At 41.1% G+C, this 26170-nt stretch overlaps 2 protein-coding genes across 3 annotated transcripts; one reads left to right on the top strand and one right to left on the bottom strand.

Moving 5' to 3' along the window:
• The first annotated feature begins 19263 nt into the window (after positions 1 to 19263).
• LOC113028857 (GTPase IMAP family member 7-like) lies at positions 19264 to 24333 on the top strand. Of its 2 annotated transcripts, none has more exons than XM_080306233.1 (5): positions 19264 to 19375; positions 22519 to 22681; positions 22952 to 23039; positions 23259 to 23314; positions 23505 to 24333. In XM_080306233.1, exons 3-5 carry the CDS (start codon positions 22975 to 22977, stop codon positions 24089 to 24091), a joined length of 708 nt encoding a protein of 235 aa, XP_080162359.1. In that variant the 5' UTR covers positions 19264 to 19375; positions 22519 to 22681; positions 22952 to 22974; the 3' UTR covers positions 24092 to 24333. The 2 variants fall into 2 exon arrangements, with proteins under 2 accessions (XP_080162359.1, XP_080162360.1); XM_080306234.1 differs by lacking the exon at positions 19264 to 19375 and adding an exon at positions 19826 to 20001.
• Positions 21043 to 22542, bottom strand: LOC113029659 (GTPase IMAP family member 7-like). The gene is made up of 2 exons (XM_026180644.2): positions 22471 to 22542; positions 21043 to 22337 (listed from the first exon to the last, which is right to left on the bottom strand). Exons 1-2 carry the CDS (start codon positions 22487 to 22489, stop codon positions 21640 to 21642), a joined length of 717 nt encoding a protein of 238 aa, XP_026036429.2. The 5' UTR covers positions 22490 to 22542; the 3' UTR covers positions 21043 to 21639.
• Positions 24334 to 26170: the final 1837 nt, after the last annotated feature.

Below are 26170 nucleotides of genomic sequence, written 5' to 3' on the forward strand. Positions count from 1 at the left end.
CACCACAGTGGTAAGAGGAGCGGGCTACATGCTAAACTAAACACCCGGGGGATTAATAAAGTTTTATTTTATCGAATTTAATCTAATAACTTTAATCTCAGCCAAACCGTTTTACTCACGAACAAATGAAACACTGAAAAAAGCCAAATATTAACATTTTTAGGTTGTCTAAGTGTTTTATATATTACGTTTAGCCTGAGTAGCAAAAGTCCGTGGTGATCTGAAAATAATAAAAGCCGCTGTTCTCGGCGGCTTTAGTGACCCTTGAGCTCTCGGCTACCTATCGAGCGGTGGGTAACAGACATCAAGGAAAACGTCGAAGCACTTTTGCAAATATGCGATATCTTGATAAACCGAGCAGATATTTCAAGTTTATACACCCACGTTCTCCCCTGAAATGTGCTAAAAGTTTATTTTGTGACCCAGAAAGATTAATAACGGTCATTTAAAAACTTATTAACGGCCGCCATTACTGGAAACTGGAGTTTGGCTGGGCCGCACTTTGAATTCTGGGATATGGTGGGCCACGAAGCACACACCCGACCCATCCTTCAAATTCGGTGAAAAGTGAATGTTTGTAATTCTTTGTATTACACCCCCTGGCATATGTTAATTTTGTTCTGGTTGTATACATGTTCTGTATACTGTTTCTTAATAAAGTTCAATAATTTAAAAAAAAAAAAATGTGAAAAGGAGGACGCATTTGTCCACTGCATTCGGAGGAGTTTACGAATTTAAAATAGAATCTTTGTAGAGATTGCCATAATTGTTGTACATTTCTGTGCAAATAAAAAAAAAGGAGTCTACGAATTTGAACAGCCTTCGGCGCATCGCTGTGACATAATCGGTCTACAAAAGCGTCCTCAGGAGGATGCAGCCCATGAATTTGGACAATGTGATAAATAAAGTTTTAAAAAAAGAGGTTGCAGCCCATGAATTTGGATGTTGTTATCTGGCTGTGCCATTACCATGGTAACATGGACACCATGGCACAAAATACTTGGTGGAACTTACCTTACTTATACCTTACTAGCAAAATATTTTTTAGTAACGTAGTATATATATATCTACTACTATTACTATACTAATACTAACACAGCAACAGTAAAGTAATAAGACAGAAGTTGACAGAGTAACTTTTGATAATGATCATGAACAGTGATTAAGAACTCTATTCTAATACAGTTAGTGTTCCATGTGTGCTAGTGTGGCTTCCTAGAATAAAAGTATATTAATAGCATTTCTCTAATGTTTTATGTCTGCAGGTGGATAAGGCGGTGCTGTCCGTCATGACTGATGGACAAATGGCAAAATACATAAGGACATATGGTGACAGAGTAGCTGTCCAGTCCTTCTGTCAACAAACTAAGTACAGCACAGATAAAGAGACTCTTCTGCAGAACCTAAGAGATAAAATTGCGGCACGGAAAGTAAGATCAAAAACCAAAGGAGTGCTGTGTGGTTCATCAGGTGTGTTCCACAAGCAAAGTGAAGGGATGGCAAGACAGAGAAATACTGCAGGAGAGAAGACCTGCAGAAAAATAGAAATCGGATGGCTTCATTTAAGCAGTAATGAATACCGTCAAGTGAGAACCAGAAATGGTGGAGGAACAAGACATGCAACTGTGGAAAAAACTACAACTGTAGCTAAGATTTTGGAAATGGGAAAGGACCTGTTTTTTCCAGATGGGTACTCGCCAAAAGGGAGAGTTGAAGATTTTGTCATTGATGTCTGTGATTTTAAAAGAAATCCGATTGCTTTAGATGACACTGTTGGCAAACTTTATGAACAAACCAAATTGAAGCTCCTGAGATTTTACATTTGCACGAAAGATGAAACACCGTTAACAGTTCAGTCCTCGTCTGAAGAGGATTTTTCTGTCAGCATAACTGAAGAAGATTCACCGGTGACATTACTTGGATTTGACAGTGAGACAGATGATTTTGTCCCAGACCTACTTGAACATGGGGATTCATCTGACAGTGACACTGGCAAACAGGTTTGTTAAAATAAGAAAGTTATTATTACAAATAATGATCACTTTAAAGTTACTGTATTTTGTTGTGTTTAGTAGTGCTCGGTGGTAACATGCGACATTTTCTAATTTTGTTGTACTATTGTACTAGGTTTGACTGTAACTGCAATAAAGAGTTGTCTTATTCAAGTGCTTTATGTACATCTACGAATATTTGCACTTCTGTAGGATGAAATTATTCCAGGAATTTGTTGTTGACTTGTGTGGTAAGGTACATTTAATACATCTGTGAAAGACTTACAGCTTTGTATTCATTAACATGTACAAAATGACTGGCTGCTGAAAAAATAATTGAATTATTTTCGTTTGTGTCTTGTGTTTGTTTTCTGGTTCACAGATTCACAATTTCCAGATGGAACACAATCCAAAAAAATCTGAAATCACTCTGTGAGGCAGTGACAACACAAAGTCCAGGAAAATCCCATCATATGCATTCAACCCCAACAGACATTAAAAACACTGTCGTGGGACAACGGCAGCAGACTGACTCAAGTGATCATGATTTCCCTGACCACTGCTCTGAAATTATTGATCTGACCAGTATAGTTCCTAACAAATCCTTCAAACTAGAGTCCCGGGACAAACTTCCAGAAGATTTGGAATTCCGTTTTCCACACATAGACGAAGCGGATACGGTTGTATGGAATCCTGAAGAGGAGCTTGTCAGAGCAGATGGTGATGACACAGTCGTGATAACCCTGAATTATGTCAACAGTGAGGATCTCAGACGGGTAAGACCATGGACAGTTGTGGTTGATATGGTTTAAGTGTGACAAAATATGGAAATTTATTAATAATAATCAAATTCAGTAACTTGCATAGTTCTGATTTTAAAAAAGCTGATCATGCATTCCTGCTTGGACAAAATTTAAGCATGTGTGTTATTTTCTGTAATATTCTTTTGGATCTTAAAAGAAATAACTTACAGTACTGTGAAACACTTGCTCGATTTCTATTAATCAGAATTCATCTCTTGTTTGTTTAAAACTTGATTTTTTTGCAGCAATAATACAACATTTTAAGTAGTAAGAAGTACATCAAGATATGATAAAAACCTGTGGAATTCCACTGTAATATGTCTTTTTACTCTTGTAAGTGAGACATGTAGGCTGAAAATAAAGAGGTGTATTTTTGTTCTCTCTCTCCTTGTCTGCTTTTGGGTACGTTCTCTCAACACACCTGCATACCCCGCAGTGACACACATTGGCTTGCTGTTTATCCATCTAGAATGTTTTGTCGTGAGTTGCCTAGTTTTGGGAGATATTAGCTGTAGAGATCTCTTCCTTGTTGAAAAACAACATGAAGCTACATAAGGTCTACATAAAGACATTGCTACTAAGCATTAAGTACCATGTGAAACAAGAGAAGGGTAGGCTTGTACAGTCAATATCTCTAAAATTGGGCAACTCACACTAAAACAATGTGGATTAAGGAATACTACAGCTAGCGAACAGAAAAATGTGTAAATTTGATTTTAGGGTGAAAAGTCCATTAATATTAGTAAATAATGTCACTATGGTTGCGAAAGAAGTTATTGAAAGTTAATGATAAGATCCTGTTTACAAATTCTTAAAGCTGATGTGGCCTATAAACATCTTGTAACAATAAGTCCTATTTTCCCTTGATTAGCTTCCAAAATGTTTACTAGTTGTTTTGTTAAAAATCATATTGCCATCACAAGTTATTTTTTTTGAAAGGACTTTGCCATAATGTGACATACAGATGATTCACAATTCTTTATACTGTCTTATATAATTACAAATTAACAAGCAATGATAATCAGATTTAACAGTTTCTTGGATAAACAAGATTGTAGGCCAGGATTTCTAATTAGATTAAATAGTATATATGGTTAATTATAAAGTATTGCTACATTTTTTGACAGATTATGCACTTCTGTCTACCCTTCTCTGAAATTAAAGTGCCTGGGAACACAGGCAGTCAATACACAGACGTTGTCGATATGCTTTTGTCATTTGCAATTTTTTAGTTGTCTGTACTACATAGTCCAAAAAAAAAATTAGAAATTGATTAGATTTCAGTTTATTTGTCCGGTAGTTCAACAACACATATCATCCTTTCAGAAGTGGTGAGTTTTGCAAAAATAGCATTCGAATGAAATTGCTGTTCATCAACAGAACAGGTGGGTGCAAAGAATTTGTTATTCAGCTGATAAAATAAGCTTCAGATAAATTCAGTGACAAAAAAAGAATGTTTATATCTGTTAGAAATTCTAAGAGTTCAAAAGGTCTCTATTTAGTTCTTTCTTTTTTCAGTTTTGTTTAACCAACATTAAAAAACTAAAGCTCTTCTGGAATCAGAATAAATAGTTAAAAAAAAAAAAAAGAAGCAAAAATGACATGAAATAATTATATTTTTAGCCAGAGAAACTTGAGTTCAGAAAAATGCCAAGGTGCCCCCTCTCAGATTATGATGCCCCTTAGTACCATTTCATGTAGCCTGCCAATGTGACAGTTGGCGTTATAATATATATAAAGCAACAAGGCATAATATCATATCTCTTCGATTTTAAACAGTATTCTAGCCAACATCAACAACTAAACATTCCCATCATTAACAAATAGAGATGGTGTAAATAAAAACCAACTCACCATTTAAAAATTATTACAAAATACTCAACATAAACCACCATTATCTGAGTAAACACTGTACATTAAAACTCCTAAAACATTAAATTAAGATGTGTCTTATGTTTTGATCCATGTATCAAGCCAAATACACAGTTAAAGTAATTCGAAGTAATACACATAGACATGGAACTTGATAACATTTGACAAGACATTACAATGTTTTTGTGCTAAAGAACACTCAGAATATCATTAACAGGCAGAGACTACTTTAGTTCACTGACCCTCCTGGAACACAACAATAAATATTTCTATATAAGATATTCTCATAAATGACTGTGTACTAGAAAGCTTACAGTTTACAGTCTGTTTAACATCCAGAAGTTAGCTTTCTCAAATTCAAATTCAAATTTTATTTGTCACGTACACAGTCATACACAGTACGATATGTAGTGAAATGCTTGGACAACTGCTCGTGACCTAAAGAAAACAAAAAAGGAAAGGCTATGAATAAGATAGGAAATAAATATGAAAAATTAAAAAGGGTAAATTTAACTAGGAAGGAATAAAATATAAATTAAGGTTAAAAATGAAATAACTGTACAACACAAATTAGAATGAAGGGTAAATTTAACTGGGAAGAATAAGATAAAATATATAAATTAAAGTTGAAAATAAAATAACTGTACAACAAAATACACAATATAGAACTATATAAGAATGTATGAAGAAATCTAAATCTAAATAAATATATACACAATAACAGCAGCTGTACAAGTATTAACTGGAAATGAAGAATATAGTGACCAGTGTTGTGCAAAAACAATGTCCAGAAAGTCCAGTGTGTGTGTAAGAACCATATGTGTGGGTCAGTACTGTGTGGTGGTGTGATTGAGAGACCGTATCGCCTGCGGGAAGAAGCTCCTCCTCAGTCTCTCTGTGTTGGTCTTCAGGGAGCGGAATCGCTTTCCTGACCTCAACAGAGAGAACAGTCTGTTGTTGGGATGGCTGAGGTCCTTCACGATCTTCCTGGCCTTCGTCCAGCACCGCCTGCTGTAGATTGAGTGCAGGTCAGGGAGCTCGGAGCGGATGGTGCGCTCAGCTGACCGCACAACCCTCTGTAGAGCTCGTCTGTCCTGCATGGTGCTGTTCCCGAACCAGGTTAAGATGTTTCCCATCAGGATGCTCTCTATGGTGCACGAGTAAAAGTTCCTGAGCACCTTGGAGGGCAGTTGGAAGTCTCTCAAGCGTCTGAGGTGGTAGAGACGCTGTCGGGCCTTTTTCACCACGGTGTTGATGTGACAGGACCATGACAGGTCCTGCGTGATGTGAACTCCGAGGTATTTGAAGCTGTCCACTCTCTCCACTGGGCACTCGTTGATGACGGGGGTCTGGTAGTTCCTCTCCTGCTTAGTGCTGAAGTCCACTATCAGCTCCTTTGTCTTACTGACGTTTAGAAGGAGGTTGTTCCTCTGGCACCAGTTCTCCAGATTCCTAATCTCCTTCACGTAGGCCGTCTCGTTGTTATCAGAGATCAGGCCCACCACGACGGTGTCGTCAGCAAACTTGATGATGGTGGTGGAGCTGGTAGTGGCCACACAGTCATATGTGTACAAAGAGTACAGCAGGGGGCTCAGAACACACCCCTGGGGGGCTCCAGTGCTGAGAGTGGTGGAGGCTGAGACATGTCCGGCCATCCTTACTGCCTGTGGTCTGCCAGTTAGGAAGTTGGAGATCCACTGACACATAGATGAGCTGAGTCCCAGATGCTCCAGCTTGGTGGTGAGTGTGGAGGGAATTATGGTGTTAAATGCAGAGCTGTAGTCTATGAAGAGCATTTTAACATAATTCCCCCTTCTAGTGTCCAAGTGAGTGAGTGATGTGTGGAGGAGATGAGAGATGGCATCGTCTGTGGAACGATTTGGACGGTAAGCGAACTGTAGTGGGTCCAGTGTGTCTGGTAGTGAAGAAATGATGAAGTCTCTGACCAGGCGTTCAAAGCACTTCATCACTACTGAGGTGAGGGCTACAGGGCGATAGTCATTGAGAGAAGCAGGGTGGGGTTTCTTCGGGACAGGAACAATGATGGACTCTTTGAAGCATGTGGGGATCACCGACTGAGATAAAGAGATGTTGAATATCTCAGTGAACACAGGAGCTAGCTGGTATGCGCAGTCTCTTAGGATACGACCTGGGATGCCGTCTGGTCCTGCTGCTTTCCTGGTGTTCACTCTCTTGAAGGCTCTCCTTACTTCATGCTCGGAGATGACGAGCACGTTTCCGGTGCTGGCAGTATCTTCCTGTCTGCAGCCGTTAGCGCCACTAACACTAGCATTGTTGGAGACCTTAGCTGCAGCCTCGAAGCGAGCATAGAAAGTGTTCAGCTCGTCTGCCAAAGTCACGGCCGCGTTCGTCATACCGGTTGTTGGTGTTTTATAGTCCGTTATTGTCCTTAGTCCCCGCCACAGGCTCCTAGAGTCACTCTGTTGGAGTTGTGACTCTAGTTTCCTCCCGTAGCGCTGCTTCGCCTCTTTCACCGCCCTCCGCACGTTATATGACGCGGCTTTGTACGGGTCCATGTCCCCCGTCATGAGTCCCGTGTTGTAGGCAGCGGTGCGGGATCTCAGAGCGTCGCGGATGGTTTTATCCACCCACGGCTTCTGGTTGGGAAACGTTGTGATAGTCTTTGTCTCCACGGTATCATCCGCTAGTTTCCCGATGAATCCCACAACCGCTTCCGTAAACACGTTGACGTCATCGTCGGAGCTGTTTCTGAACATGCCCCAGTCTGCGTCATCGAGTGCGTCCTGTAACGCGGCCACCGATTGATCCGTCCAGCGCGCGACCTTCCTCTGAACCGGAACTTCCTGTTTCAGCCTTTGTTTGTATTTTGGCATGAGGAAGATGGCGGCGTGATCAGATTTGCCAAACGGAGGGCGGGATTGTGCCTTGTAGCCGTCCTTGACCGTAGTGTAGCAGTGGTCCAGTGTCCTTTCACCCCTGGTGGGGCAGGTGATGTGTTGATAAAAGTTCGGCGCTGCGCGTTTGAGGTTGGCGCTATTAAAGTCCCCCGTCACAATAAGCGCAGCGTCCCGGTGTTGTGTCTGGTGCTGTGTGAGTGCCTCATGCAGCTCGCATAAGGCGGTGACCGTGTCCGCTTGTGGTGGAATATAAACGGCACTTACAATGACCGATGTAAATTCCCGAGGTAGATAAAAAGGACGACACATGATGGACAGTAGTTCCAGATTTGGTGTGCAGGAGCGTGTGAGAGGAACAACGTTCGCACTGTTGCACCAGTTGTTGTTCACCATTAAACACACGCCGCCTCCCCTTGACTTCCCCGAGTCCCGTGTCCTGTCCATGCGGTGAACCGAGAAGAACTCGGCCGGCTGGATGGCGTGGTCCGGCACCGCTGGGTTCAGCCATGTCTCGGTGAAGCAGAGGAGATTGCAGTCCCGAATGTCTCTCTGGAACTTTATCCTGGCCCTGAGGTCGTCAAGCTTGTTCTCCAGTGACTGGACGTTGGCGAGCAGGATGCTAGGCAGAGGTGTGCGGTGTGCACGAGCTCTCAGCCTGTTCCTGACGCCGGCTCGCTTCCCTCTAGGCCGCTGCCGCTTCCCTTTGTTCTCCCTCGAGATCTCACTCGGCCAGCTCGGATCCGGAGTTAAAAACTTCGAATTGTGAGTACATTGTATACCAATAGAAACAAGAGTGTCACTGTCATACCTAATGTACCCAATGGTGATGATTTTGCCGATTTAGAAACGCTGAAAACTAACTTAAAAAACAAAGACAAAGAAAAAGTGGTCGGAGCAGTCGTGACGGCAGCCGACCTCACCGGCGCCATCTTAAAAGCACAGGTCAATTTTGAGAAATGTTCTCTGCTGCAGTGTATGCAATTTACACTAATGCCATGATGTTCTCTCTTAAATGCATGTACAAGTTCACAGCCTGATATGAGTCTGTTGGTGGAGTCAGATGGGACTCAGTCATGATGATATTGCACAGTTCATATACATCGGGGTCACATGGTTTGGTCAGTTGAAAAACACACTCAGTTTTACACATTTCAACATGTTCTTCTTCAGTGGGGCAAAGGAAGTCTCTTGTCCCGTAGAGCTCAGGTAATGTATACATTACATTAGGTCAACCACTGGGGATATTGATGTTTGTTGATGGCCTGATGGAGTGTGTATTCCAAACCTGTGCAGTGTCATCCAGCTCATCCTGTTAAAAAGAATACAGAAATTTAAGAAATGTACGTATATACAGTGGGGCAAAAAAGTATTTAGTCAGCCACCGATTGTGCAAGTTCCCCCACCTAAAATGATGACAGAGGTCAGTAATTTGCACCAGAGGTACACTTCAACTGTGAGAGACAGAATGTGAAAAAAAAATCCATGAATTCACATGGTAGGATTTGTAAAGAATTTATTCGTAAATTAGGGTGGAAAATAAGTATTTGGTCAATAACAAAAATACAACTCAATACTTTGTAACATAACCTTTGTTGGCAATAACAGAGGTCAAACGTTTACTATAGGTCTTTACCAGGTTTGCACACACAGTAGCTGGTATTTTGGCCCATTCCTCCATGCAGATCTTCTCGAGAGCAGTGATGTTTTGGGGCTGTCGCCGAGCAACACGGACTTTCAACTCCCGCCATGGGGTTGAGGTCTGGAGACTGGCTAGGCCACTCCAGGACTTTCAAATGCTTCTTACGGAGCCACTCCTTTGTTGCCCGGGCGGTGTGTTTTGGATCATTGTCATGTTGGAAGACCCAGCCTCGTTTCATCTTCAAAGTTCTCACTGATGGAAGGAGGTTTTGGCTCAAAATCTCACGATACATGGCCCCATTCATTCTGTCCTTAACACGGATCAGTCGTCCTGTCCCCTTGGCAGAAAAACAGCCCCATAGCATGATGTTTCCACCCCCATGCTTCACAGTAGGTATGGTGTTCTTGGGATGCAACTCAGTATTCGTCTTCCTCCAAACACGACGAGTTGAGTTTATACCAAAAAGTTCTACTTTGGTTTCATCTGACCACATGACATTCTCCCAATCCTCTGCTGTATCATCCATGTGCTCTCTGGCAAACTTCAGACGGGCCTGGACATGCACTGGCTTCAGCAGCGGAACACGTCTGGCACTGCGGGATTTGATTCCCTGCCGTTGTAGTGTGTTACTGATGGTGACCTTTGTTACTTTGGTCCCAGCTCTCTGCAGGTCATTCACCAGGTCCCCCCGTGTGGTTCTGGGATCTTTGCTCACCGTTCTCATAATCATTTTGACCCCACGGGATGAGATCTTGCGTGGGGCCCCAGATCGAGGGAGATTATCAGTGGTCTTGTATGTCTTCCATTTTCTAATGATTGCTCCCACAGTTGATTTTTTCACACCAAGCTGCTTGCCTATTGTAGATTCACTCTTCCCAGTCTGGTGCAGGTCTACAATACTTTTCCTGGTGTCCTTCGAAAGCTCTTTGGTCTTGGCCATGGCGGAGTTTGGAGTCTGACTGTTTGAGGCTGTGGACAGGTGTCTTTTATACAGATGATGAGTTCAAACAGGTGCCATTCATACAGGTAACGAGTGGGGGACAGAAAAGCTTCTTACAGAAGACGTTACAGGTCTGTGAGAGCCAGAGATTTTCCTTGTTTGAGGTGACCAAATACTTATTTTCCACCCTAATTTACGAATAAATTCTTTACAAATCCTACCATGTGGATTCATGGATTTTTTTTTCACATTCTGTCTCTCACAGTTGAAGTGTACCTCTGGTGCAAATTACTGACCTCTGTCATCATTTTAGGTGGGGGAACTTGCACAATCGGTGGCTGACTAAATACTTTTTTGCCCCACTGTACATAGTTTTCTTTGAAGAATGCATATGAGGCTTGCAGTTTAAGCAGTGTAAAGACAGCACATGCCATTCAGACTTTCAGCTGTAACTGTCACATTGCTGTAGTATTGTGTCAGATTTAGATTGATGTGTATTTCTTTTAAGATTACAGTTAATGAAACATTTACCATTGTAATATTAAGATGCACGCTAAGGGACTATTTGAAATCATGGAGCACTGATTATTTTATAAGGGTTTTAATTGTAATTTTTTTGTTTTTGTTTTTTATTCTGTTTCCAGCAGGTGAAAACTACAAAAGCCAAAAAGGTCATGAGAGAAATTCTGACAGTAGTCAGTGAAAACCGAGACAAGATGAAACACAGTGGTACAGGAAAAATGGATATACCATTAAACACAAATGTAAGGAGGAAAACTTGGGCTGGGAGTGAGAGCACTAAAGGAAAAGAAAACAGTGTTGCCATTTGTGAGTCTTGTAAGGCCCTGATACATGACAGCAACCAGTCTAACAATCCAGCATGGAATAGAAGAGAAATGGCTGAACTAACTAATTTCTCAAGAAACGATGTTCCACAACAGTATGAAATGAAGGAAAAGAAAAGAAAAAAGACAAGCACTGCAAGTCCTGAGAGTGAAGAAATCGTGACACACAGTATTATGAAGTCTGAAACCATGCCAGATGATTATGAACTTCAATTAACATCTGGATCTAGTGGGCTGTCCAGCAGATCCTGCCTCTTGCCTTGTTCTCACAGCATGGTCTCACTGAGCAAAATACCCCGTGCAAAGAACAACTTTACACAAGTAAACAGCTCACCTGATATGCTGTTAAATGAGTTTACACCAGTTATCACTGATGATTTTGATGATGAAAACTACACGTTCCAGTGCTCCTGTCCAGGCCTGTACCAGTGCAGTGTGACCGGCCTGGTGTTTTTAATGAAGGCAGAAGGAGACGTGCTTTACAGGACTGTCCCTTGGAACAGGAGGCTGCTGGCCCAACACCACAAGAAGCCTGCAGGACCCCTGTTTGACATCAAATGTCAGCAGCAGTCTGTGTGTCAGCTTTGTCTCCCACACTGTGAGCTCATCTCCACAGGTGGAGGTCAGTTCTTGCAGGTCGCACATGTGAAGGATGAGGGCATCGAGTTTATCACCCCTCAGCGGATAACGGAAAGTCACGTTGTTATAAACATCACAGAGTTTTCTGGTTTTGGTAATGTCAAGGATGAAGACTCTCCTCCTGACCCAGTCCAAGCTTTGGTTCTGCTCTTCTACAAACTCCCAGTTGATCCTGATCCCAGATCCATCCTCAGTGTGTTGTTGCTTCCAAGGAACATTGTGATCCGTGATGTACAGCGCACCAGGAGGAAACTAAATGGGGATGAGAGGTACATAGATACATCTCCTCACTGCAAACTGCATCCAAAGCAGGTTTACACTCTGTCCACTGTTCCTGAGGATGATCTGATTAAAGTGAAGCTGATTTTGATGATGAGTACTACGACAGTTACTTTACGACATTCCTTGTGTCTTTAGGAAGAATCCTCACAGATGTTAACCTCAGTCTGAAAGATGAGAGCAGCTCCACCTGTGTTTGGGAAAGAAAATTGTGTCTTTTCTCCCCTACAGTGGGAACTTTGAATCATCCTCCTTCGGAGAGGCTGTTAAACACACGAAGCTGCTTCGTTGAAGGGATATCAGAACCTAATCTCAACAGCCTGATCGACAAACTGCTGGAGAAAAAGGTGATAACTGATGCAGAGAGGGAGGCAGCGGATGCGAAGCAAGACAAAAGGGAAAAGGCTCGTTTTGTTATCGACACTGTGAGGAATAAAGGTGATGCTGCCAGTTCAGAGTTTATTAACTTTCTCCGTGAGCTTGACAAAATTTTTTGCAGGCATCTTGGTTTAAACTGAACAGATATTCTACGACTTTGTTTTTGCAGAACTCGTGGGGATGTATGTTTTTTGTATATATAGGGTCAGCAGGGAAAGGGCTGGGAAAAATCCAAAAACAGTATGTTGGTCTTAAAAGTATCTGATAAAACACTTTAAATATATACTGTCAGTCAAAAGTTTTTACAGTCTCATTTAATGGTGTTTCTCTAGTTTTACTACTTTCTACATTGTGGGTAAAAACTGAAGACATCTGATATTTTTAAGCAAAATTTCTATAACATAAAAAGGGCAAATTGGCCAGTGTGAACACAGTACTGTGCATTAACATTGATTTAAAAAAACAAATGTGTGGTTACTACTTCAATTAGAATTTTAAACATGCTTTTGTGCGATGCATCTATTTTTAGTTATGTTTTGTTTTCTAAGAATATAATAAAATGAATAGGAAAAGTAAATAAAAACAATGCACATTACGACCAATTTCAGAGTTTAACCCTGTCACTTGTACATTAATTCATAGAAGATAAGATACTTAAAATTTTAAACAATGGTTTTCCAAGTGCATGATTTCAAGGACCTCATCCTTGTTAATTTTCCATTATAAAATGTTCGTAAAGACAAATTGCATTAGCACGCTTCCTGTAAGAGGACAATGAAAAAGGAGACATGACTGTATTTTATCTTTCCCATTCAGACTTCTCCCCTCAAATATTTGCAAGTATCTTTAAAAGTCTGTAAAATGTGATTCTTTAATGGTGCTAAAGTCTTTTTTTTTTTTAAATGTTTCTTTGATGAGTGAAGAACACATTTTCCTGTGATTCTGAAATCATACAGTTTCATGAAATATTGCAGCTGCATATATTTTTTTTATTCTGTGTGTTTTATGAGTGCTGTTTTAAAATTCCGTGATGCTTTTGTATGTGTATGTTATTTTACAGTGACTTCTTGCTTTTAAACTTTGCACTTTGTTCTTCTGTTAAGTTGTGACTGTGTGGAATGAACCAAATCTGACAAGTCAATATAATTCTTTGAAACAATTTGCATTAAATTCAAATTGTATTTGATTCATAACAGTTATATAAAATTTAAAATATTTGTAAACTGTTTTTTTACTGCAGATCTCACATGTTATTTGTGGCAGGAAGCACAAATTTCTCTGTATGTTTCTGATTTAAAAATCCACAAACGTCACATTTGTAAAGACAGCTGAATGATGACAGTGATTTCAACATCCTAGTCTGAGTTTAAATAAAGGGAAACAAACATTAAAGTGTCTTTAATCTGTGTTTGAATCTGTTCTACAAATCTGACAGAAACTAAACAGCTAAACACATTTACCTTTAAATTCCTGCTTTGTTTTGAAATTATGCAATAATGTGAGTTAGATTTTAGTCTGCTCTTTAGGGTGTTTTTCAGCATTATTTATTCTCACTCTTATTTTTAGATTTTCAGTTTCTAGTTTGCTTTATTAACTATAATAACTTGTCCCCATGGTTATTTAACTTGTTTAAAGTAAAGTGAAACAATTTTTAGCTTCAAGACGGCCTTTAACGAGGTATCAAATTAATTAAATTTACTTGAAAGTGTGTTACAAGATAATTTCCTTTAAACTGTTTGTACCTTCATCAGCCAGCAGGGGGAGACATTTGCATAATAAGAGTGCTCTTAAACTCACTACAGGTGAAACGTGAAGAAGCCACGGTTTGATATCCTGCACAGAGGAAACCAAATGGTAAATGGCCTGCATTTGTATAGCGTTTTTCTAGTCCCTAAGGACCCCAAAGCACTTTACATGTTCAGTCATCCACACATTCACACACTGGTGATGGCAGCTACATTGTAGCCGCAGCTGCCCTGGGGCGCACTGACAGAGGCGAGGCTGCCGGACACTGGCGCCACCGGGTCCTCTGACCACCACCAGTAGGCAAACATGGGGTTAGTATCTTGCCCAAGGATATTTTCCATCACAACAGTTGACTGACAAAAATATTTCTTCATAACAAACCTTCCTCGGTACATGTGGTTCATTGTTAGCTCATTAACACAAGTGAATGAAAACATTTAGGGTGTAACCCACAGGTGTTACAGGTATTTTCACATCACTGTCCAACTTTCTGTAATATTTGTTTGTCTCATGCAGGCATGTTTGTTTCGATCTAAGAAACATGAAATATCAGAAGACTTTGTCCTGGTCATTTTTGTGGCCAGGACATGTCCTTCAACGCACATTAAATATGCGTTCTTCCATTTGCACAACATCTCTAAAGTTAGAAATATCCTGTCTCAGAGTGACGCTGAAAAACTAGTTCATGCATTTATTACTTCCAGGCTGGACGACTGTAATTCATTATTATCAGGATGTCCAAAAAACTCACTGAAAAGCCTTCAGCTAATCCAAAACGCTGCAGCAAGAGTCCTGACAGGGACTAGAAAGAGAGAGCAGATTTCTCCTGTTTTGGCTTCCCTTCATTGGCTTCCTGTTAAATCCAGAATTGAATTCAAAATCCTGCTCCTCACATACAAGGTCTTAAATAATCAGGCCCCATCTTATTGTGACAGGTGAGACCTGGAGACTTGGGACCGCCCCTGGTGGGCGGAGCTGGTCTTCGCTCCTTTCATAAGCGCAGGTGTGGGCAATTGGGTATTCCTTTGCAAACCTGAAGCTGCGAGTGCTTGGTCCGAGTTGAGCAAGTTGGTGTTTCTTAACTATGAAAGTCTGATACGCGTCCTCCCCTAAACTTCTGTTAGAACGGTGGGAAACATTGCTCCCGTGAGAACGGTATAGTGGACTTCATCGCCACTGACCCACATTTATTAGGGTGTGACACGAACTTGTGGACAGAGTACCAAGCTTCTGCTTTGCCAGGTGGATTTCTGGCTGCGGGCAAAGGACCCGACACATCAGTGTGTTTTAATTTGTTTTAAACTGGTGTAAGCCGACAGACTGACTGCTGCGGCTGTCGATGGTTTTGTTTTTTTGTTTTACTTTTTTCTGTATCAGTAGGCACCACAGATATTGATTCGCAGGCGGTGAAGGCGCTGCAGGGAAAACAAATCCTTTTTTTGTCTCCCCGCTCTTGCATGCACAGCGGGGGGCCCGAGTGAAGACGGCACCGAAGATTTGCCTTTTTTTTCTATAGTGTTTTACCCATTTGGGGTCATGTGTGAGTTGCCGTCCATTTTTAACCTGTGTGCTATGTCGATTTGTTTTTAAACTGTTCCCCGCAGCGCTTGTCCTGCCTCACGGGCAATCGTACAGTTTTATCGTTTTTTTAATAAGGTAACGTTTTTAATTGTTTTTAGGTGCTGCTGTTACACTGTTTCTTTTATTTTGTATTAAAAATTAAACTCTTTTAAACTGACTGTGCGCCTACGGCTCTGTCCTATTTTAAATAGGTACCTACCACGGGTCACAAAATCTTAATGACCTTGTAGTACCATATCACCCTATTAGAGCACTTCGCTCTCGCTCTGCAGGCCTACTTGTTGTTCCTAGAGTATTTAAAAGTAGAATGGGAGGGAGAGCCTTCAGTTTTCAGGCCCCTCTTCTGTGGAACCAGCTTCCAGTTTGGATTCAGGAGACAGACACTATCTCTACTTTCAAGATTAGGCTTCAAACTTTCCTTTTTGCTGAAGCATATAGTTAGGGCTGGACCAGGTGACCCTGGATCCTCCCTTAGTTATGCTGCAATAGATGTAGGCTGCCGTGGATTCCCATGATGCATTGAGTTTTTCCTTTCCAGTCACCTTTCTCACTCACTATGTATTAACAGACCTCTCTGCATTGAATTAGATCTGTTATTAACCTCTGTCTCTCTTCCACAGCATGTCTTTATCCTGTCTTCCTTCTCTCACCCCAACCAATCGCAGCAGATGGCCCCGCCCCTCCCTGAGCCTGGTTCTGTCGGAGGTTTCTTCCTGTTAAAAGGGAGTTTTTCCTTCCCACTGTCGCCAAAGTGCTTGCTCATAGGGGGTCATATGATTGTTGGGTTTTTCTCTGTATCTGTGAAGCGCCTTGTTGTGATTTGGCGCTAAAAAAAATAAAAAATAAATATTGAATTGAACTTTTGACTAAGCCATTTAGTAACAGGCTTTTTTAAATTTTCAACAAAAACAAAGAAATTATTTTCTGATGAAAAGTCCATGCTGTTTTCCCCGTTTATTTTCTGCATGATGATCTAACCATAGTAGAGGTTTTCTGAGGCTCTACAACATTAACTCCCATTATCTGAGCCAAATGCTGTGTGGTAGGCAGGAGAAAAGGACCCAAGTGCAAGACTCAAAAACCAAGGAGTGAACAAAAGGAAGCAGCTTTATTGCGCTGTAGCAAAAATCATACTAGAAACAAAATCCAAAGCAGAAAACTAAAACCTAGGCTGGACACTAGAATCTAAAAATGCATGAACTAGGAAAACAAACCAGAACTTGGAACTAGAATTTCCTCAGGAACACGGAAGGAAAACAAATAACGTGCAAGGGTATGACACAACACTGAGAGAGCAAGAAACACAGGGCTTAAATACAGTGAGGGATTACGAGGGAAGACACAGGAGGAAAGCACAGCTGGGAGTAATCAAACATAAAAAGACAAGGGGAAGCAAAACTAGATTCACTGCACACAGTACTGGGACTGTCAAAATAAAACAGGAAGCACAAGACAGGCTCAGAGACAAACTAGACACAGAACAGAGGGAGCTCCAAATACAAAGACAGAAACCAAAACACTTGTAATCAAACCATTACGATAAAACAATACAGGTACAAAACTCAAAAGACTGGGTCATCAACCCAGGACCGTGTTGAGTTTTTTTGATAAACCGGCTACATAGGGGATGACAATATTGTTGCGTTTGTCTTTCTGATCCTCCCTAGTTGTTGACTGACCTCCTTTTCTGTGACTCTTTACTGACTTGATGAAAGCGCAATTAGAATAACCACATGTGTGTGTTCCCTATTTTTCCCTTTAGGCTTAGAGGGAACATTTAAGCACAGTGAGATATAGAATATGCTAAAGCGTGGCGTCAGTGGCGCGGTGATGAGGTCGTGGGTCTAGAAGGGGGAAAGGGGCTGAACAGGAGCACCTGGAGCATGGCAGACACGTCTGAGGGGTGAACTGAGAAGAGAGGAAAACAGTAGTGATGGTCCGCTTGAAGCTGATGCTCCGGTGCGTGTGTCAAAAAAATCGACACACTGCTTCAGAAGCTCTGTGTCGAAGCTTGATTCGTTTGGCCAGAGTCACGTGATCAGTGACGTCCGAAGCTTCGTTTAGAACCTAACTGCTTCGGTATCTGATTCAATGGTTTAAAAGGAAGTAAATCATTTGCGGGATTTGTGGAGTGTTTTGATGGTGACAGGTAGCAAACCACTGATATTTCTACTGAGAGATTTGGAGCCAGCGAGGAGGAGAGGAGGTTCTGTTGTGTGGAAGAATTTTGAGTTGATTTTTGTCAATCGGGTGGGTTTTCCAGCTTTGTGTTCTGGCTGTTTGCTTTTGTTTTGTGCGTGTTTATTTTATCTGAAAACGGGGAAAAGATAAAATGTCAAAAATCTGCTTCCATAATATAAATATCATTAAATAACTTTAAAAAAAACTTCCACTTGACTCTTTACATGTAATGTTGTAAAAATATATATTTTATTGTTTAACCAATCTGAAAATGTTAGTCTGCCAAATGTGCAGCAATTGAATTTATTTATTCTCTTTAGCTGAGTTTGTGGGGCCCAGGTAGACTGTATAACTGCATCTCTACCAGTTTCTCTGCACTCCAGCCTCTTCTGTTCCACGTGAAGGGATTTTCCTTAATGCAGGAGAAATTATCTCCACGAAAAGGAACAGTTTCAGCCATCGCACAGTGGAACAAATTCTCTTCTTAAATAAAAATGAAAAAGGGTTACCTTAAATGCATCATGTTTTTAGTTTGCAAGTTCATAAGCACTTTCCCTTTCACAATCAGTTCTACCCCCAGGTCAAAAATATGTCTGGGAAAATTTCCCTAATATAATATTATTTATATATATATATATATACCCGTCTAGCGGTTAATTGCATAAGTGCATGGAGGCGGGACCTCACAGCAGAAGCATACTCCATAATGTGTTGTACATTATCATATGCATATTATATGTAACGTGGTATTTTTCAATTATTGTATTTACCAACATCAAGAAGTCACAAGCAAAGAAAGACCACACCATGGTGCATATTTAAACAAGGAAAGTTTACTGGTCGAAATTATTTATTAAACAAATAAACCACATTTTTTTAACCACCAAAAAATAAACGTTCAAAGCAACACAACAGCGGCCCAATATCAGACAGAATTCCACTCTGTAGAGTGAGTGGGCAATCATAATGAAGCAGTTGGTTTTATTTTGTGGATTCAAGCTGCTCTTCGTATTTTTGGCCACCAGATGTCACCAGAGAGGACTGTGTTGAAAAGCTCCGAGTAATGAACCGTTTTTCAATACAAGCTTCAGAAAGCTTCATTTGGCCATCACTAGAAAACAGTGTTAGGATGGTGGAGCGGACAGGGGTGCTTGTAGATGGTGAGTGTAACTGGTATTTTGATTACTTAGCTGGAGTAGAGTTTGGCTTTGAGGGACAAGCGGTGAGTATCCAGGTAAGTTAATGGTATGAGCTGGTTGACCTGAGTTCCGCTGTGTCCGAGAGAGTAAGAGATGGCTGGAGGGCAGGGGCAGGCAGGTAAGGATCCGAGAGGTTTCCAGATTGGAGAGATTGTCCGAGAGAAGCTGGCGCTTAAGGTAAGTGACATGGAGGGTCCAGGTGAGTTGAGGTAGTTGAAAAACTGGCAGTGAAGGAGAGTCAATGTGGAGCTTAAATCCTCAATCTGATTACCCAGAATGAGCTACAGGTGTGTTGGACTGCAGGAGAGACAATGGCCCCTGTGTTGGACCGAGGGCACAGCCAACTCTGCTTCTCTGGCTGGAAACAACAGGGGTTGGTAGCCTAGAGAAACTTCAAACGGAGGTAAACCAGTTGAAGCAGAGACATAGTAATTGTGTGAATATTTAACCCATAGTAGGTGTGTAGACCAGGAAGCTGGATTATGATTAATGACACAACAGAGGGTTGTTTCTAATTCTTGATTGAGTCTTTCTGTTTGACCATTTGTTTGAGGGTCAGGACTGAGATTTACATGATAGGAGGATAAATGTGCAGCGTACCTGTGGCTGTTGTCTAGCCTGATCAAAACCACCTAATTTAACCTGAAGATTTATCAGCACACAACACTTCTCGCAGGAGAGAAAGGAGGCGTGAATGGCATTTGCCACCCTGTAATTGACTTAGCCAGCCATGTAAGAAACAGAGAGAGAGCAGAAAAGAGTGAGGGCAATAGAGAAAGCCAGAGAGAAAAGGCAGTGGCGAGTGAGTAGCCCATCCGGCTACACTAGCTAGGGTTTCAAAAAGTTCAACAGGTTTATTTATATTCACTAAAACCAAACACAAGACTTAAGGGTTACACCTAAAAGGAGGGGGCCACAGGAAGGGAAGAAAGGGGAGGTCCACACATCAAAATCACTTGGGAAAGATTTGGATACTCTCTCACAACACACCTATGGAACACCGGGAAGACTGGCACACAGGGGAAAACGGTAAGTAGCCAGAAACAAGAAGGGAATCAAATACCCAAGAGGCTGGGACTTTACTAACGAGGCAGGTCAACAATCCAGCAAGGACTGACCGTCAGCCACTGCCAAGAAGTGGTAGCTATCATTCATTAGTAACAGGTGGGCAATGATCCTTAGGTGTGCTGGGCAGGGAGCTGGAATGAGTCCGGGCCATGATGTAGACACCAAAACAAACAAAGAATGACAGAGAGAGACAGAGCGAGAGGCACTGAGAGAGTACACAAAGGACTTAGGGACCATTACACTTTGTGCCCTGTGTAGATTAGAGATAATCCTAAATACATTTTAAGTTGTGCATCCAACTCTTAAAGAAATAAAAGGAATGTCTTCCCAGAGTGATGATTCTTAGAGGGAACACGTGTGCTGTCATGACAGAAAGTTGGATAGTGATGTTGAAATACCTGTAACACCTTGGGTGGGTTTCTACAGAGAATGTTTTCACCTCATTATCGTGATAACCAGAAATATTAAAGATGATTAAAGGTTAAATGTATTAAAGCTATTGCGGTTCAGCTGATGTTTTGCGTTTTCTTCAAAACATGGTTCAGTAGTTAAGTGTTTGAGTCTGCTATTTTTACTACAGAAGTGTTTAACTATTATTTACATGTTCTTTTAATATGTCTTTAAATATGTTTTCCCTGTCCTGTGAGGACAGACTTTGAAATCTGAAGAAAAAGTAATGAAGCAAATCAAATAAATAGCCAAAATAACTTAAAGAAAGTTCAGTAAATGTTTGAGAAACTATTAGTAGAAGAGTAAAAGAAAAAAGTAATATGAATAATATTAAGCCATTACGATTAATATTAAAAAAAAGCTTGATCCTAATGATTGGGAAGCAGTATATTAGAGGGATTTTATGTACATAGATGGATACCTAGAAACCTGTTGATACAGGTCATCTAATATTCTCTCATTCAAACAGGCAAAAAATAATAATGAATGAAGAGATTGAACATTTGGTTCTGACATTGTCATCTTAGGATCACAAATAACTGATGAAAGTTCTGTGATTGCTAGTTTTTATTAGGCCAAAAGCATTACAAGAATAATTGTCAAACAATAATGAGCCTAAAGGGAAATTTTTGTTATGTTTTAATACAAACAGCCAGAGCAGAACAGACCCAAAATAAAGACTTCTCATTAGAAACCGAAGTCCCCATTCTTTAAATCAGAAAACAATTCACAGTCCCATTTGCATAAAATATTTAATTGACTAAATTTATCTTGTTTCTACCAAATTTACAACAAAATTTAAACACTGTAAACTTCAGCTCAAACATAACCACCACGATTTGATGCTCACATACAAATTAGAATAGATACAACAGAGACAATCAATGCTTATAAGAGCACCGCTTATATTATGATTATTATATAACAATGATGATCATATGATCATTATTTAACTTTCACATACTTTATTCTTCAAATTTAAAACACAAATTCACTTAATCAATAATATTTTTTATTATTTTTTTTCATGGGAAATCAACACAAACTATCTATACACCGTGTGTCATCATGAACAAACTGTATATTTCGTGTAGGTAAAACAAAAGCTGTCCTATTCAGAATAGAATAATTACAATTAACCACAACACTTTAATCTTTCCCCAGAATGATGCGAAAAAGTTTGATACGTTTACACAACGACTCAGTGAACTTGTACTGCTGCAGTGTTACTCCCTTTTTGCGTGCTTCCTCCACCTCTTTGAACATGGCGTCTGTGTAGTGGGTGCCCTTATTTACTGACACCATTTTGTCGATCTTCTTGATGAGCTCCACCAACTGCTTTCTGTCTCTGCTGGTGTTGTCAAAGACGTGGTACCTGTTTCCACAGCTTTGGATGATGCGTTTAAGCCCTGGCTCAGCGTCACGTACATACTGCTCTATGGTTATGCTTCCAAGATCACCACCTCGGGTGAAGAGCACAATCATGTACTTGTTTGCCTCGGGGCCAAACAGCTCCTGCAGGGCTTCCACTGAGTTTTTCTCTTCTCTTGTGAATCGGCCGATTTGGATGACCAACAGGAACACGTGAGGACCGGGACAGGAAACTTCAACACATTTGACGATTTCACTTTTGATGAACTCATCTGATTTTGAAGTGTCCAGGATCCCTGGTGTGTCTACAACACTAATTACTCTCTTCCCCCACTGTACCCAAGCTTTTTGACAGAACTCAGTCACTGATGCAGATAAAGGACAAGATCTGAAACGCTCATATCCCAGGATGGTGTTCCCAACAGCACTCTTGCCCACACCAGTTTTTCCAATCATCACAATCCTCAAATCAGGACCTGAAACACAATTCACTAACTCGATTTAACCCATGTACACAAGAGTTTTACAAGAACCAAAGTGAAACTGAGAAGTTTTGACATTTTTCAAAGGAAAGTAATTAAAGACACAATGATTAATAATAAGTCTTACCTGCTGGAACTAAAGCCATGTTTTCTCTTCACTGTTGTCACTGCACAGGTGCGAGATGAATGCTAAAACTGCTCTGCCACAACTTGCTTTTTATAGCTCAACAGATGACACGCCTCCTCCAGTATTATACAGTCAGAGAACAGCAGTCTGCAGGCTTTAGACAGAGTCACACAGAGTTTTGCTTCAACAGACTGAACAACTTCCACTTAATGTAAGTTGTGCTTGTACATGTATTTGCTTTGTAGCAATAAAAAAAATCTAAGTAATGAGAAAAAAGGGCTCTGATTTCTTAAAGAGTATCAGAGAAAGGCTATTTTTACATCTGTCATGATAAATTTCTTAATAGACATTTGTTAACTTTTATTTAAGATTTATGTGAATCATCTGAAAACAACTGAGATATACTAAGTTGTTAAATAAGGATACTTAAACAAAAAGGAAGAGTTCAGAGTTGTGCTGGCACTGACATTTGAACCCACAGGTTTTTCGTTCAAATCCTGCATCATGGGAAGCTTTTTCAGCATATTCAGAAGCAACGACACTAAAGACAGACAACCGGCGGCACTGAGGTAAAGCTAAAGTTGAGCACTTTTGATTTAGCTTTAGCATGTAAATCAAGTTGTGAACGTAATGTCTTTATATGGGTACATGTATACTATGAAATATTTTATAAATGTAGTTAATAGAAAAAACTCTGAAATGTTTGCAAACTATTATAGTAATAATTTTTAATGGAACAACAAGCAGCTTATTGATTAATTCGTATTTCTTCTATATCTAACTTGTAGTTGGGACCGTGGATTACAATGTATAACAAGACCGCACACTGACGAGGCAAAGACAGGTAAACCACAATCTCTTTTAAGTACTATATAAAGAACATACTAACAGGTTATTCAGTCCATCAGCATTTTTCTCATGATGGTTGAAGCAAAGAGCACTTAATGAAAAACACAGCAACAAAGATTCACTCATTTTAACCACATTCTTTTTTTCACTTTCACTTACATTATTATTGGTATACATTTATGCAGGACGACACACTGGCACCACAGTGAACCTTGTTCTTTTGGGAATGGCTGGGACTGGAAAGAGTGCCAGTGGGAACACCATCCTTGGACAGAAACACTTTGTTTCTAGACCCAGTTCAACGGCCGTCACCACAAATTGCCAGAATGTACAAACTGAGATCAGTGGTGTAGACGTAAATGTGATTGATACCCCAGATATGTTTGATGATGACATTGCTCCATCAGTTAGGGGCAAACATGTGAAAAGGTGCAAACAACTCTGTGAGTCAGGACCATGTGTGTATGTACTTGTGATGCATGTGAGCAGATTTACAGATGATGAGAGAGACATCATGGAAAAGTTAGAAAAAGCTTTTGGGAGGGAAGTTAGAGGACGAACAATCATCCTGTTCACCCGAGGAAATGACTTGCAGCAGGCGGGAATGGGCTTGGAGGATTTTCTTCATTCTTGCCAACCTGATCTGAAGAAAATGGTTGAAAAGTGTGGAAACAGGTGTGTTCTCTTTGAGAACAACAAATCAGGTCCTGATCAGGTTGAAAAACTAATGAAGGTGGTAAACACAATACTCAAAGACCAGAATAATGTATAACTTAAAGTGCTTGGAAAAGATGTTTTTTTGTTGTTGTTTTTTAATTTTCTCCATTTAAAGCAATGCATTGTCAGGGATTGTAACATCTAGTCCTTTTACTGAATCATATGAATTACCATACAGACAAGAAGAGAAGAATGACCTTTTATGGTTTTCTATGGAGTTTTGTCAAATGAGGCAATGAAAGCTTGTTAACCTTTGTAAACTGGAAAAACAAATTCAATAAAGCTAAGATTTTTGTGTCCCGTTGTTCTTTTCCAGGATTCAAACCAATTCAGTTTTATTTATATTGTAAGGCAGTGGTTCCCAAACTTTTTTGCTAAATATTGGTAAAATCTGGGAACTAAATGGGCCCCAACTGGGCAAAGTACACAGAAACCCACCCGGGCCCCATCTTTCAAGTTTTTTGTGGGTACCATGTGGGTACCACATAGGCTAAAAAGTGGGTTTTAAGTGGGATTTGTCAGGGTCCTGGGTCTAAGCGACCCAGGGACTCTGAGCAGTTATGGACTTGATAATATGCATATATGATAATATATGTATTTTGTTATTGCTGTCCCTCGTTCTCCCTGCTTGTAGATATATGTGTGTATGTAGGTGTGTGTGTGGCCCTGGCAGGTGATTGGCCACACCTGAAGTCTGTGACACACCTGCAGCTGATCAGGCCTCGTCAGAGGAGCTACTTGAGAGTGTGGTGGAGCTCTCTCCGATGTGGGATCATTGTGTGATTTCACGTTAGGCTCTCGGCCAGTCAGTATGATTGGTCTTCCGCATTGTGTGTGTGTCTTACGGCTGCCTGTTTGTTATCTCCCCAGGAGAAGTGGGGAGACGAGAGGACAGCCAGCACAGGGTGCTCAGACTTCACAAGGAGCGGGGAGAAGGGACACTGACACTGGGAAGAAGACACGTAACGGGAGTCGGGAACGCGCTGAGGATTTATTGTTATTTTTCCATGCCACTGTAAATAAACGCACTGCTAAGCACACAGAGCTCCGCGCCTGGGTCCTCATTCCTCACTTCCCCCTGGTTGGCCATCGCCGACCGTGGCAGAATGATCCCGCCAGATGGACCGAGCAGACTTTCGGAGAGGTTCAGGAGGGAGGTGACAGACAAAGTAAATCGTCTGTGTGACCTGTGGCTGGAAGCACATGCGGAGGATTTACGTCGTGCTGTGGAGAAGCGGTTGCAGGGAACGCCAACTTGTTTTCCCTGGGTGTCGGACATCTTTTTCCGATTGTGGCGGATTTTCTGCTTAACACTCTCCACCTCTATTCTCCTAACCAGGGTGCTTTCCAGCCCAACCAGCTGGTGGAACCTCAGCCTGACGCGCCGGCCCTGGCATCGTCAAAGAAGCGACGCTCCTCACCGCAGCCGGATTCCCGGACTTTTCATCAGCCGGCTGCTGAGTTATATAATAACTCCACCCCCCACCGAGGCACAGCTGGCGCTGCGCATGTAAAAAAAGCGAGTAAAGCATGCCGGTGCTAGCACTAGGCTAAAGGCTAACCCTTTCCAACCAGCACTCCCATCCATCCTGCTCTCTAACGTTCGCTCCTTGGACAGTAAAATGGATTATCTGTGGCTCCAGCACTCGACCCAGAGTGAGTTTAAGAATTGTGTTTACATCCTCACGGAAACATGGCTGAATGCGGACATTGCTGACTCGGCTATCCAGCTAACCGGGCTAGCATGCTATCAAGCCGACAGAAAGGCTCCTTATCTGGTAGGAGCCGGGGTGGTGGTTTCAACAAACTATCGTGCATGAACTCTGCTGAAGTGAGTCGCCACTGCTCAACTCCAGGTGGATTTTTTTTAATTGTGAAGTGTCGCCCTTTCTACCTACCAAGAGAGTTTTCCTCGCTACTTGTAATAGCAGTATATCTTCCACCAAATGCTAATGTTAACTTGGAACTAGCAGAACAGTCTCGCTATCAACAAGGTGCAGACTGCGCACCCAGAAGGTTTCTTTGTCGTAGCTAGTTTTGAGATTTAAATATATATTGTTAATGCTTATTTTGTCAGGTTAGGGCTGTGTGCAGACAGGAGTGGTGGTAAGGAGGACCCAAAGTGCAGACGCTC

This window comes from Astatotilapia calliptera, chromosome 9 (assembly GCF_964374335.1).
Source record: "Astatotilapia calliptera chromosome 9, fAstCal68.1, whole genome shotgun sequence".
NCBI lineage: Eukaryota > Metazoa > Chordata > Actinopteri > Cichliformes > Cichlidae > Astatotilapia > Astatotilapia calliptera.